The sequence below is a fragment of the Saimiri boliviensis genome, chromosome 1 (assembly GCF_048565385.1).
Source record: "Saimiri boliviensis isolate mSaiBol1 chromosome 1, mSaiBol1.pri, whole genome shotgun sequence".
In the NCBI taxonomy this organism is placed as follows: domain Eukaryota; kingdom Metazoa; phylum Chordata; class Mammalia; order Primates; family Cebidae; genus Saimiri; species Saimiri boliviensis.
Window position 1 is genome coordinate 286,719,512 of NC_133449.1, and position 14,848 is coordinate 286,734,359.

General features: G+C 44.8%; 1 protein-coding gene across 1 annotated transcript in view; it reads left to right on the top strand.

Moving 5' to 3' along the window:
- Window positions 1-445: 445 nt before the first annotated feature.
- ANKH (ANKH inorganic pyrophosphate transport regulator) overlaps window positions 446-14,848 on the top strand; it is a 167,487-nt gene continuing 153,084 nt past the window's right edge. Inside the window, exon 1 of the mRNA XM_003932487.4 lies at window positions 446-1,033. Coding sequence (XP_003932536.1) covers window positions 938-1,033 — 96 coding nt within the window. The 5' untranslated portion in view covers window positions 446-937. The remainder of the gene's footprint in view (window positions 1,034-14,848) is intronic.

Consider the following 14,848-nt stretch of genomic DNA (forward strand, 5'->3'; position numbering starts at 1 on the left):
CCCAGCCCCGGCGAGAGCTGCCTCCTCCGCAGTCCCCGCCCGCCGCCAGCACGGCCACCGCGGGACGGCGCCCTTCCCAGCCCCGCGGCGCGGGGTCCCGAGCCCCGGCCCGCCTCGCGCGTCCGCGCCCACATCGCTTGCCCCGGCTGCCAAGTCTTCCAGACGCCCGGGCCCTCCCGGGGAACCCAGCGCGGGAACTCCGGCCCCCGGCCCCGCAGGACGCGGGAGACAGGGCCCGGCCACCGAGCCGGGGCGCCCCCGGACTTCTAGGCAGCCCGACGCCCCCGCCCCCCGCCGGCGCCCCCGCGTCCCCAGGCCGTCCCAGCCGCGCCCCCAGCGCCGCCGCCCCCGGGCCGGCCAAGGCTCCGCGGAGAGCCCCGCCCCGCGCCCCGGAGGCGCCCACCCCGCGGCCTGAGCGTGCGCAGCGCCCCCAGCGGCCGTGCAGACGGCGGGCGGCGGCTCAGGGAACGAGGCCGCGGCGCGCCAGGCCCGGCCCGGCCCCCTCCCCAGCCCGCCCCCGGGGCCGCCGGCGGTGTCCGCGCCTCCGCGCCCGCCCCTGATTTCCTCCGGGCGGCGGCGGCGGCGGCAGCGCCTCGTGCGCGCGGTTATTTATTTCCGGGCCCCAGAGCGCTTATAATGGAGCCGCTGTCAGCAGAACCTTCTGCCGCCGCCGCCGCCGTCCCTCCTCTTTTTTTTCCCGGCAGATCTTTGTTGTGTGGGAGGGCAGCAGGGATGGACTTGAGCTTGCGGATCCCCTGCTAGAGCAGCCGCGCTCAGAGAAGGCGCCGCAGCCGCGAGGAGGAGCCGCCGCCCCGCCGGAGGCCCCGCCGCACGCGGCCTCAGTCGGCCCGCGCCCCGCTCGCCCCGCGCCCCTCACCTCCCCGCAGAGTCCCCTTGCGGCGGCAGATGTGTGTGGGGTCAGCCCACGGCGGGGACTATGGTGAAATTCCCGGCTCTCACGCACTACTGGCCCCTGATCCGGTTCTTGGTGCCCCTGGGCATCACCAACATAGCCATCGACTTCGGGGAGCAGGTAAGCCCCTGCCCTGCGCCCCGCGCCCGCTCGCCCTGCCTCGGCCCTAGACGCCCGGACACGGGGGCGCAGGGGAGTCACCTGCTCCGAGTCCCTCTTTATCCTGGAACGTTGGGTCGACTCTGCAGCTTGTCAAGGGTGACTTTTCCAGCACCCCACTCCCTCCCTCCCCTCAGTTATTCAGCAGACTTTTCCAGCCCTCTCTGGAAAATGTTAAAAAGACCGGATGGTGTGAAGCTTCACCTATGGAAGGGTTTTTAGTGCACAGCAGTATTATGTAATTTGCGATTATGTAAACCTCAGCTCTGTAATTAAAATGTAGTTTCTAGTAGCTTAAGTGCTGGGTTTTTAATTTATCCATGGCTGGTGGTAATGGTGATGGTGGGAGATTCTGTTTTATAATGCGTCCAAGCTGATTTCCCAGGTACTTCTAATTTTTAAACATTTGTTTCGTAGCCCAGGTAAGGATTAGGAGTATCCCGAATGTGTCCTGATAAGGCGGTCTTGACCATTTCTAGTTTGGGATTTCTTTTTTTCCTTTTCCTTTTTCTTTTCTTTCTTTCTTTCCTTTTTTTTTTTTTTTTTTTTTTTTCATGGATCACTAAAGAAGGAGAGCATGTTTTTGTTTAGTGTCGCCTTCTCGTCCTTGTTTCTTTTCATGTTTTCTCCATGTGGCGTCATTGCAAATCTAGCGCTGCAGGCTCTCCAGCGATGGGGCATTGACACCCTGCACTTTGCATGTGGGGACCGTTTTGGCAGGGCCACCAGCGGGATGCAGCTGCGTTCTAAGGCCGGGAGAGGATTTGGTGATGGGGAGGCAGTGGCACGCTACCCTGATGGGTAGGTGTCCGAAGTGGCCATGGCGTGCGACGAACGGCACTCCTATGTTGTGGTACTGTCTTAATTCTTTCCTTTTAAGTAAAGAGACTTTAACAGATATTTATATAGAATATGCACCTATTTTGATGCAGTGCTCATTGTAAAAGCCTAACAGCTTTCGGAAGGCAGTTGCAAACCGGAGATTCGTTTGACTCCTTCGTTTGACACATATCTATTTGGATTCTGTGCTCTGAACTTTTGAATGATTGCAACTCAATAAGCTCCCTAATATGTAGCCCACATTGTAAGTTACTTTTTACTCTGAATTTTATTGGTGATAGGTGTTCACAGTTTGGCATATTCTCTAGAGACCTTTGTTTAGAGAGCTAACCAGTGTCCTTTGATAAAATGTTGTCTCTCTTCTGTTGCCACTGTGCCCTGCCAGTGCCTCACAAGGGTACCCCAAGGGCTTCTCCTTCCCTGCTGCACCCTGTTCCCGCCCACCTTCCCTTCTTTCTTAAGTAACTGGTGACTTTGAACATGTCCTACAGTCTGTAGAAAAGCTTTTAGACACGAATTTACTAAATTCCCCATTTGAGATTTGTCAAATGCCGTATATTCACCCAAGCCTTTTCCTATTTTAAGGCTTACCTTCTTGGAGCTGCCCCAAAGGTTGTCACAAAGCCCAGGCTGCTCATCTGAACTGGTGTGTGTTTGTGTGCATGTAAGAATCATATAGAGATAACTAATGGAGAAGAATAGTTATGTGCCATCATCAAACCACCTCATGCATACCACAATATTGCCTGCCTTTTGCCTTGATTTAAATTTGATTTTAGTATAAGAAAAAGAATCTTCTGAAGTCACAAAAGGGAGACTAAACATAAGAGACAGTTATCCAGATGGTTTATCTTCTCAGGTCTAATAATTGTAACTTATCCTTAAAACACTGCCAACCTGATTCTCATAACTGATGTAAGCAAAGTACTTAACAGAGTTGTGTTTTTGTAGAGAAGCAAAATGTTATCAACAAGTGTCATTTGAGGTCCTTTTCCCAAAAGCACCAGAGTGTTTATGAGGTTACAGGCTGCCTGGCGGCGGAGATATTTTATCACAGTTAGGGGTGGAGAGATGGGGGAAAGAAATCGATAGGTTTTCAAAACCTTGCGTTGCCTTCTGGTGTCAGATGATAATTGTTTTGCAAAATGCTGCAGGGTGAGAGAGAGAGACTTACTTACTCTTTCTCAGCATTAAACTGGAGGGAAAGAATACAGCGGGACCTGAAGAGTGGCCTGGTATGTGTGGGTGATGAATAGAAGAACATTTTACCCCATCTCTTCTGCAGCACAGTAAAGAGGGGAAGAAATGAACCAGTCTGCAAAAGTGGGTCTAGGTTAGCTGAAAATCTGCAGCCCTTGAGTTTATACAGAGTTCTAGACAGATGGACACATGTAGGTCCTGCCGCCGAGTGGGCAGGTGTATTACACATTGTTGGGAGTGAATGATGGTTCATTTGCCAGAGATTGACAAATCCTAAGGTGGAGAGGTAGCATGGAGTACAAAGGTAAATGCAGCCTCACGTTCATATGCTTTTGAGATGATTAAGAAATGCAAAATTAGGCTGGGCGAGGAGCCTCATGGCTATGATTCTGTTACTTCACGAGGACAATCCTAGCACTTAGGGAGGCTGAGGCTAGAGGATTGCCTAGGCTGAAGTGGGAGGATCACTTGAGCTCAGGAGTTCAAAACCAGCTGGCCTGGGCAACACAGTAAAACCTCGTCTCTATTAAAAAAAAAAAAAAAAGAAAAGAAAAGAAAAAAAAAAGGTGGATGTGGTGGCTCATGCCTATAATCGCAGCACTTTCGGAGGCTGAGGCAGGTGGATCACCTGAGGTCAAGAGTCAAGACCAGACTGGCCAACATGACAAAGCCATGTCATTACTAAAAAATACACAATTAGCTGGAAGCAATGTCAGGCCCCTGTAATTTCAGCTACTTGGGAGCCTGAGGCAGGAGAATCGCTTGAACCCAGGAGGTGGAGGTTGCAGTGAGCTAAGATTATGCTGTTGCACTCCAGACTGGGAGACAGAGCAAGACTCCATCTCAAAAAAAAAAAAAAAAAAAAAAAAGGAGGCCAGGTGCAGTGACTCACACCTATCTATAATCCCAGCACTTTGGGAGGCAAGGCAGGTGGATCACTTGAGGTCCCACCAGCCTGGCCAACATGGTGCAACCCTGTCTCTACTAATAAATAAATAAATAAATAAATAAATAAATAAATAAATAATAAAATTAGCCAGGGATGGTGTTGCCTGCCTGTAATCCTAGCTACTCGGGAGGCTGAGGTGGGAGAATTGTGTGAATTCCAGGAGGCAGAGGTTGCAGTAACCCAGGATTGTGCCACTGCACACTCCAGCCTGAGTGACAGAGTGAGACTGTCAAAAAAAAGAAAGAAAAGAAAAGAAAAATTAAAAATTAAAACATCTCATGAGCTTTTAAAGTTCCTGGTTTGTCAAGAACAGAACAACAGCAAAATCGTGTTAATTGTTTCTTAGATGAGGTAGTTTATGACTATAAATATCACAGTTTATGTTTTTTTTTAAAAAAAGTACAGATCTTAATGGAAATCTAGCTATATACAAGATTCCACTGAAAGTTAAATAAGTTGCACATACGTGACCATGTAAAGGAATTACCTGTTAATGACCCCAGAGCCAGTGCGTAGGAAAGGGCTAGGAAAGAGCCTGTAACAATCTCTACAGAAACTTCTGATATTCTCCATAAACATTACCTGTTGTATATAGGTTTCTTTGTCATTTTTTAGCTCAATCAGGGAGGAAACCAGGTATTATGGAATATTTACTGTAACAAAACTAGCAAAACCTATTATCACATTTTTTCAATTTTGGTAGTGGCAGTAATTTGAGGTGGTGAGTGGGAGAGGTTGAATTTTATACTAAAAAGGCTCTACAGAATAAAATGATCTCCTTTTAATATTAAAACATAGGCACCATAGAAAATGGGAACACATCTACTTTTGCAGAAACTGAAATAACATTTGTAATATAGAGCCCTATGGGTATAGAAAATACTTTATGATCATTGCATATCTAGAATTATTTTATCTCCACTTTTACAGATTGAGAATCAAAGATATTAATCACTTCCATTGATTGGGCACCTAGTATGTGCCTGTATCTCAGCATATGACGTATATGAGGAAAGAATGGGAGGTCTGCACATGGTGAGGTAATGGTTCAGGATGACACAGATAGTAAATGGCAGAGCTAAGGTTCAAGCCTATACACACCTGGCCCTTATCGATTTAGGAATAAGTTGTAGCTTTACTGGTTCTCAGACTAGATCTAAATTTAATCTTAGCTATCATATATTGATTTTTTTTTTTTTTAAGACTGGGTCTTGCTCTGTTGCCCAGGCTAGAGTGCAGTGGTATGATCTCAGCTCACTGAAGCCACCATCTCCCAGGCTCAAGCAGTTCTCCTACCTCATTTCCCTGAGTAGCAGGGACCACAGGTATGTGCCACCATGCCCGGCTAATTTTTGTATTTTTTGTAGAGATGGGGTTTCACCATGTTGCCCAGGCTGGTCTTGAACTCCTGAGCTCAGCGGATCCACCCACCTTGCCTTCCAAAATGTTGAGATTACAAGCGTGAGCCACCAGCTCCGAGCTGTATATTGAATTTTAAAAACTCAACAGATGTAGGATGATTAAAAGGACGACTTCCAGTAAAGGGATATTATGACCAAGAAGTTCATTTTAAGAAAAGCCGGGCCGGGTGCAGTGGCTCACGCCTGTAATCCCAGCACTTAGGGAGGCCAAGGTGGGTGGATCACGAGGTCAAGAGATCGAGACTATCCTGGTCAACATGGTGAAACCCCGTCTCTACTAAAAATACAAAATATTGGCTTGGCGTGGTGGCGCATGCCTGTAATCCCAGCTACTCAGAACGCTGAGGCAGGAGAATTGCCTGAACCCAGGAGGCGGAGGTTGCGGTGAGCCAATATCGTGCCATTGCACTCCAGCCTGGGTAACAAGAGCGAAACTCCATCTCAAAAAAAAAAGAAAGAAAGAAAAGAAAAGAAAAGCCAATTACCTAGATAATTAAATCAACATTGTATCTTATTTTAACAAGGCATTGATTTTGGTCAAGTGGGGGGAAGAAACAATTGATACCTCACAAGAAAGTTATTAGAAGTCACTTAGTCTTTATCATTAGAACAATACAGATTGCTAAGGAAAGAAGGAACATATTAAGACAGTTTTTAAGCAATGTATTTCTTTTAAAGTATCTGCAAATGTCCATTTGATCTCACCATGTCCAAAGAATTGTTATTCTGTTTAAATTTGTTTCAAAGTCCCTGATTTCCTTAAAAGCCAAATTCACTGATCTCACCATGTCCAAAGAATTGTTATTCTGTTTAAATTTGTTTCAAAGTCCCTGATTTCCTTAAAAGCCAAATTCACTAAATTAGTAAATTAGTGAACTTTTAAAAAAGGTACTCAGTGTTGCTTAAAATGTTAAGGGCCACTTCGCTGTGAAGACCTTGAAGGAGAAAAGAAAGTTGAACCTGTTCTCACCTAAGAAATGTGTTCTGCCTAGGGCCAGGTAATCTATGCTTTCATACTCAAAGGAGAAAGGAGGCCGGGTACAGTGGCTCAGGCCTGCAATCCCAGCACTTTGGGACGCTGTGGAGGGCAGATCACCTGAGGTCAGGAGTTCAATACCAGCCTGGCCAACATGGTGAAATACCATCTCTAATAAAAATACAAAATTAGCCAGGTATGGTGGCAGGTGCCTGTAATCCCAGCTTCTTGGGAGGCTGAGGCAGGAGAATCGCTTGAACCTGGGAGGTGGAGGTTGCAGTGAGCTGAGACTGTGCCATTGCACTTCAGCCTGGGCAACAAGAGGGAAACTTCATCTGGAAAAAAATATATATATATCAAAGGAGAAAGGAGTATTTAAAATATCTTAATATCTTTCCAATACTTTAGATATTTCAGGCTAGGCGTGGTGGCGTATGTCTGTAATCCCAGTCCTTTGGGAGGCTGAGGCGGGCAGATCACAAGTCAAGAGATCAAGACCATCCTGGCCAACACAGTGAAACCCCATCTCTACTAAAATACAAAAATTAGCTGGATGTGGTGGTGCATGCCTGTAGTCCCAGCTACTCAGGAGCCTGCAGCAGGAGAATTACTTGAACCTGAGAGATGGAGGTTGGAGGTTGCAGTGAGCCGAGATCATGCCACCGCATTCCAGCCTGGCGCCTGGCGACAAAACCAGTCTCTGTCAAAACAAAACAAAACAAATACTTTAGATATTTCAAGTGGCCTTGTATGATTCACTGAATTTGGTTGGGTCTAATATGATAATTCAAAGACCAGAGCTCTTTATCTGTGCATGGAGACTTTTGCACATGAATTGTGACAATTCCTGGACTAAGATGTGTAATAGACTATTCATATATCCTCAGCCCTTTCTATTTAGGAAACCCAGAGTTAGGCTTCTACAATGTAAGAGGAGCCCAAAGTATTAATATCACAAAGCAGACAAAAAGAAAAGCCCAGGAAAAATAGCTCTCCACACCTCCTCCCAAAGTACAACAAAACTATTTCATTACATCGGGAGGAACAGGAATTAAAAAGGGCAAATTTAGTGTATGATAGTGGCTCCATCAGGGAAGAGACTCTTCATCCAAGGTCACTGAGCAATGGAGAGGGCCTCCTTTGGCAGTGCTTAAGAGCTTGCCTTAAGAAACAAGATAAGAGTCTGTTGTAAGATCCACTTCCCAAAGTGCTTAAAGAGAGAAATGGAAATATCAAGGTTCTGAGTCACTGTGAGGGAGACTTTTTCCCACTCCAGTCTATTCTATAGTAACAGAATAAATTTCAAAATAATTATTTTTTCTAATTATAAATAGAAGTAATATCAGCTAATTGTTTAAAGTTTGATAAATTTTTAAGTGGGAAAAAATACCTCTAATTTCACTCTGAAAAGTCCTTTAATAATTTGGATATCTCCTGCCAATTTATTTTTATAACGTAATTGAGGAAATATATGTGTGTGGGGTGTGTGTGTATATATCATAAATATACACATATAAAAATGATATGTATGTGTGTATATATGCATTTTATATATAAAATTGTATATGTGTGTGTGTATGTATGTATGTTTCACAAAACACGGAAGCATTTTCCCCAAATTATTTAAAAGTGTTCATGTATGATTTTAAATTGCAGCATAATTTTGGTTATGAGAGCATGCTGTAATTCCTTTTGCTGTCTATTACCCTATTGTTAAACATAGGTTTTTTGTTTGTTTGTTTTTGCAATATAAAGTTTCAATGAACATCTTTGTGTAATAAGTAGATAAACGTGTTTTCTCTGACTGCCTTGGGCTTTATGCCTGGCATAATTTGGTGCCTATTTCAGTTTCCGATTTCATACATAGAAAATGAGGTCATGCCTTTCTTGCAGTCCATATTTAGTCAAGGACACTGTGACCTCCTTAGTCCAATTGATAGTTACTTCCCTGCTGTGTTTCTCAGTTTTCTTTAGATGTCTGGCCGCATTTAAAATACATCCCTTAAGATGACTTAGGTAAGTGGGTTGTTTCTAGAGCCACAGAGGTATAATCTTGAAGCTGGTTTGTTTACTCATTTATTCATTCATTTATTTATTGAGATGGTTTGATGACCAGCCTAGATACTACTCTGTCAAAATAATTCCAAGCATATTCATCATACAGAAACAATATGTAACTCTCTTTCTAGTGATAGATCAAATTCTTTAAAGCAGTTTTTATTTTTTGTTTTTGTTTTTGTTTTGTTTTTGTTTTTGTTTTTGTTTTTTGAGACAAGTCTCACTCTGTGACCCAGGCTGGAATACAGCGGTGCAAACACAGCTTACTGCAGCCTTGAATTCCTGGGCTAAAGCCAACCTCCATCCTCAGCCTCCTGAGTAGCTGGTACTCCAGGCATATGCAACCATGCCTGCCTAATTTTTTTATTTTTGTAGAGATGGGGTCTTGTGATGTTACCCAGGCTGGACTTGAACTCCTGGGCTTAAGCAATCCTCCCACCTCAGCCTCCCATACTGCTGGGATTATAATAAGGCATGAGCCATTGCATCCAGCCTAAAAACAGTTTTTAAAGGATACAGTGTGATACTGTTTATGGGAATCACTTTTTAAATGAGATAAGCCCAGTTTTATATTAGCAGTGAATAATTTGGTTTTCATATTTGGTTTGGGACAATGGAGCAGGTTATGCTAGGTGGGAGGAGGAGAGACCATGGATGGAGAGCCATTCCTTTATTGTCTTTTGCCAGCAAATAAACCTCCTTAAACTCCTGATATAGCATACCAGAGTGACTTGGATGGTGTTTACATTCAAAAAAGAAAAAATCGGGTGTTTTCTGAATACCTATGACTCTATTAGTTTCTGTAAAGATGCAGTAGAGAAAACTCCAGTTTTCTACAGCCTTATCTGGGTCTCAGCTACCCACATGAGTGACTTTTCTTTAAAGTGCAAGTCACTGGGTTTATCCTCTCTTTTTTTAGTATGAGCACTAGTGTTGTTGGAAGAGTAACCTATATTGCACATTTATCTACCTTCTTAAATGAGTATCATATGGCAAAGCATAACATAGCATCTTTGGAGGCTGTGAATATCCGTTGTTGTGCTGGGCAATCACATGAGATTCAAAATACTTAACCAAGGGATTGGCACCAACAAGTGGGAGCTGACCTTGGCTGGTCCTGAGCCCTGCATAACCAGCAGTGTTATGGCCTTCTTGAGACTCTTGGATGTGTGATGGGGTTTAAAAAAAAAAAAATTATAGGCCATGTGCCTGCTTTTATCATTTTAATACTAACCAGTTGCCAATTAACTGGTTAATAGTAATCAGTTGCTCCTGGTTTCAGTAATTGGTTACTATGAACTCAGTTTCCTCTTCTTGCTGTGCAGTATGCCCATGTAACCACGTGATAATAACACCAATACCATAAACATAGCTAATATTTATTGAGTTCTTGCTTTTTAATGTTCTGCTGTGGACCTGCTCTGGTCCCAGGCAACTAAAATTCACTAGAATTCCAGGAAAGATGAAGGAGTAACTTTGGTGGCTTCCTTTGGGAAAAGCGTTTATACTCTGTGACACTTGTTTTCCTACTCTCATTTTGCGTCTATTCTAGAGAGATTCCAGAGTCAGTGGCAGTGAAGTGATTTTTGAACAAGGCAAAGAAGCATGGCCACATTCGACCCAGCCCCTGCCCTCAAATTGTTTAGAGCCTGGTTAAGAAAACACATGAAACACCTTTGCAGTTGGAGCAGCACAGAACAAAATGTCTAATTATACAGCACAGAACAAGGTGCTCAGTCCTTGCAGCACAGCAGTAAGTCTGTGGTCATGAAACAGCAAGATGTTTGGACATAGTTCTCATCTGGATGTACTCATCTCCTGCCTCTCCTCTCTAAATGCTCTGCTGGGAAACGTGGAGAGCTCTGGTCTACAAAGATGAAGATAGAATTGCAGGATATGCCAATTAGCAGGCTTCATATCAAGCCATATCAGCCCAGGCATTGTTTTTGTTTGTTGGTTGGTTTTGTTTTCCATGGCTTTGGGATCATTCAGTTCTTGTTTCAACAACCAAATACCACTCATAATGCTATAAGAACAAATGCACTTAAAATGACAAAGACCACATTTAGGAGGGCTTTCAGTCAGCTAGAAAGAAGGTTTATGCATCAGAACTTAGTGTTTTTCCTATGTAGTTGCTTCTTCATACCAAAAATGCTCTTTTTTTTTTTTTTTTTTTTTTTGAGATGGAGTCTCACTCTGCTGCCCAGGCTGGAGTGCAGTGGCACAATCTCAGCTCACTGCAACCTCCGCCTCCCGGGTTCAAGCTATTCTCCAGCCTCAGCCTCCTGAGTAACTGGGATTAGAGGCATGTTCACCATGCCCCGCTGATTTCCATATTTTTAAGAGAGATGGGTTTCACCATGTTGGCCAGGCTGGTCTCCAACCCCTGACCTCAAGTGATCCACCTGCCTTGGTCTCCCAAAGTACTGGGATTACAGATGTGAGCTACCATGCCCAGCCCCAAAAATGGTCTTAAAGTTCATCCAGGGAAGGAAAGCAACAATTATTTGCCAGGGCAAAGACTGGGGCAATATTTATTCCCCTAGATAAAATGTTATCTAAATACAGTCTGTACATCTGGTTTAGGGTCCCTAGGAACAGACAGGCCAGCTTTGTCTCTAGTTAGGGGGAGGATATTTTGGTTTAAGTTAGCGCTCAGGTCCTAGCTGGTTTTTAGATCGGTAGTGGCATTTTCCAGAGGTAACACTGAAAGGTGGGTTTGTCAGTAAGAGTCTGCACTGTCCTCACTAAGATGGGCTGACGTCACTGTCCCCAGCCTGGGGGACACAGGAGGGACTGCATGTATGCGGCTCTGTACTCTGGAGTGTCAGGAGGTGACAAGCACTGCCACACACCACACCCACCAGGCTATCCCACCTAGGCAGAGATATGCCAGTGAGGACCTCTGGCTCCAGGCTAGGGAGAAGTCCAAAAACAGAGCAGAGTCCCCAGATAGGGAGTTTCAAAGATGACTTCAAAAGTGAGGCCGAGGCTTCCTAGGACATTTCATCATCCTGATTAAATAGCTTGGAGCAGAATATCTACTAATAGGTTGATGAGACATTTCCTAGGGAGCCAGATGAACCAGGAACCAGGAGGGGCAGAGGTCAGCTTTGTGGTTATCAGCTTCTGAGGACATGAGAAGGAAAGGTGGCTTATTCTAGTGTGTGACCCAAAGAGGAATAGTATGTGCTTGGCGTCTTGCATGTTCGGTCATCCTGTGTGAGCATTTATACTGTGAGAACTAGTTACTTCGGGTTACTGCCTTTCATTCAAATTATGGTGAGTCCACATCAGTATGCTTTTCAGAACCTTTGTTTCACTTAAAAAATATATATATATATATATACACACACACACACCAGGCATGGTGGCTCATGCCTGTAATCCCAGCACTTTGAGAGGCCGAGGTGGACGGATAACGTGAGGTCAGCAGTTCAAGACCAGCTTAGCCCACATACTGAAACCCTGTTTCTACTAAAAATACAAAAATTAACCGGGTGTGATGGTGGGCTCCTCTAGTCCCAGCTACTCAGGAGGCTGAGGCAGGAGAATTGCTTGAACTCAGAAGGTGGAGGTTGCGGGTGAGCCAAGATCACTGCACTCTAGTCTGGATGTCATAGGGAGCCTCCATCTCAAAATAAATTAATAGTAAAATAAAAATATGTATGTGCTATTTAAGTTGAGGAGAGTATGTGAGTTCCTGACTGCCATTCTCTAATTTGCCATTTGAAATCGCTGGGGCTGCTTTGTGTTTCCAAAATGGTTTTTAAGATGATAAGAATTTTGTATGCTTCTTACACTGCCCTGTGAGCCAACGGAGATCAGCCGGCCATTGAATGGTGCACTTTAACAGAGGGAAATAGTAGTGTGGAGAATCTAAAATAGTAAATGACCAAAAAAAAAAAAAAAAAAGTTCTCTGACTTCTCAGTGCTTTGAATGGTTTGGCAGGAAATTCACCATGGCTAGGACACTGAGGCCTCCCACCATGTGTGGCCTAAACTTGACGTTTTATAAAGGCAAGCTGCACAGAGGAGAGTAACAGATATTCACATTTAATACGGAGGCAGTGACTTTCACCTCCTCGTGATTCTGGCCAAGTCCAATGCCACAACTGGAAAGACAGCTCACAGCCAGCCTGACAAGGGAGTCCAGACATCACCCTCCTCCTCTGCAGGTTTCTGTGTTTGAATGTTGCTCCCTCACCGCCTTCCAGAGAGGCCTTGTTTCTTTGGGATGGTTTCGGATGCAGCCTTGCATCACCTGGGAAGACACGTGGCCTGGAGCCTGGCATGCAGCCAGCTGCCTGTACCTCATTTCTACCTCACACAGAGGCATTCCACCACCTGGGGCTCATGCCTATTAGGCTGTCTCCTAAACGTGGGTAGATATCCTGGCGTTGTAAGTAGTTAGTCCACCACGTGTTTCTCAGCCTCTCCAGACAAACCAGTGTTTCAGCACTGAAGAGCAAGGAGCTTGGGCTTAGTACCAGGTATAGTAGAGACCTGCCAAAGGGCCCTAAAGCAGTGGATGACAGTAAGGCTCACTAGTTGAACTGTAGAATCTCCTTTGTTTCTGTAAAATTCATTTACTCTGATTTCCCTTAGGCTGTAAGTGAAATCTACAGATCTTAAGTGTATAGGTCTGTGAGTTGTGTCAAATGACAAATGCATACCTGTGTGTAATCCATGCCACTAGAATATGGGACGTTTCCGTCAGCCCAGACACGTCCATGGGGCCCCTTTGCAGTCTTCCTGGCCAACCACTGTCCTGTCTATTTCTTCAGATTAATATTACCGGTCACAGTGTGCCCCTTTTCCAGGCTTCTGCCAAGCAGCCCCACACCTGTGTAGACAGTTGTTCCAGTTTTCTTTAGAGATGCTGAGTCTGGATGTGCCGTCCCTGATCTTGGCACATGGTGGGTGTTCCCTCTCTCGCAGCTATTTCATTGCCCTCTGACTTTGAGAATCTGCGTTTTAGTTCTCTCCAGCCACACCATGAAAAATATTATTTAATGCTGAGAGATCTGTTAAGTTTTTCTTTGGTTTCTTTTCTTTTCTTTTTTCTTTTTTTAAGATGGTGTCTCACTCTGTCACCCAGGCTTGAGTACAGTAGCTCAATCTCAGTTCACAGCAACCTCCACCTCCCAGGTTCAAGCCATTCTGCTGCCTCAGCCTCCCAAGTAGCTGGGATCACAGATGTCCACCACCATGCCTAGCTGATTTTTGTGGATTTTTTTATTTTTATTTTTATTTTTTGGTAGAGATTGGGGTTTTACCATGTTGGCCAGGCTGGTCTTGAACTCCTGACCTCAGGTGATCCACCTGCCTTGGCTTCCCAGAGTGCTGGAATTACAGGCATGAGCCACTGCACCCAGCAGTTTTTCTTCATAAAATACTTTAAACTGTCTCTGGACTTTATTTATTTATTTTTTTAATAAATACCTTTTGGACCAAACATATATTGCATGTGTGGCTAGGCATACTTGTGGGGAGGGCAGGGGCTGTATTGGTTTTACTTCTCTGTATATCTGGGAAGAGCTCACTTTCTATATACCAAGTATGCAGGTATACAGGGACATATACCTTTTTGCCTGGTGAGATCTTCCCAGGTGTACAGGGAAGTATACAGGTATATCTGTATACCTGAGAAGATCTCACCAGGCAAAATGTCTGGTACCTTTTGGAACCAATATATACTGCACGTGTGGTTAGGCATATGCGTAGGATGGACAGGGACTGTATTGGTTTTACTCCCCTGTATATTTGGGAAGATCTCAGTTCCTGCAGGGTTCAAGACAGAGTGCTTTCTTTCAGTGAGTTCACTGGTGCTCTAGAAGTTTTGCTTCCCTGTGAACATGCATGTGGGAAAGGAGAAAAAAACGTGCAGACCTTCTTAGGTGCCGGATGTGAGGTATGGGGAGTGCACTGTGGGGAGTCACCTTCCCTACTTCAAAGGTTAATAAGGGAATAGCTTCTAGCATGTGGAGCCAGGCTCATCTGACTCGTGGCTTATGCTTAAAGTCTCATAGGTGTTGACTGTCTGTGAGAGAAAAGCAGAGCTGGTGGTATTTAGGGAAAATCGAAAAGAAAAATGTTCTTTTTTCTTTTCTACTCTGCTGACCATGATTTTATCCATTTCACCTGGTCTTGCTATTTTGAGTCTACATTGGAGAAAAGGAACGAAAGAGAAAGGAGAGGGGACATGGTTCATCCTCATCCAGAAGTGAATTAAATTCCTGGGGCTTGTCCTCTGCATTCTGTAGAGATGGGGCTTTGCCATGTTGCCCAGGCTGGTCTCAAATTCCTGGGGTCAAGTGATTTGCCCACCC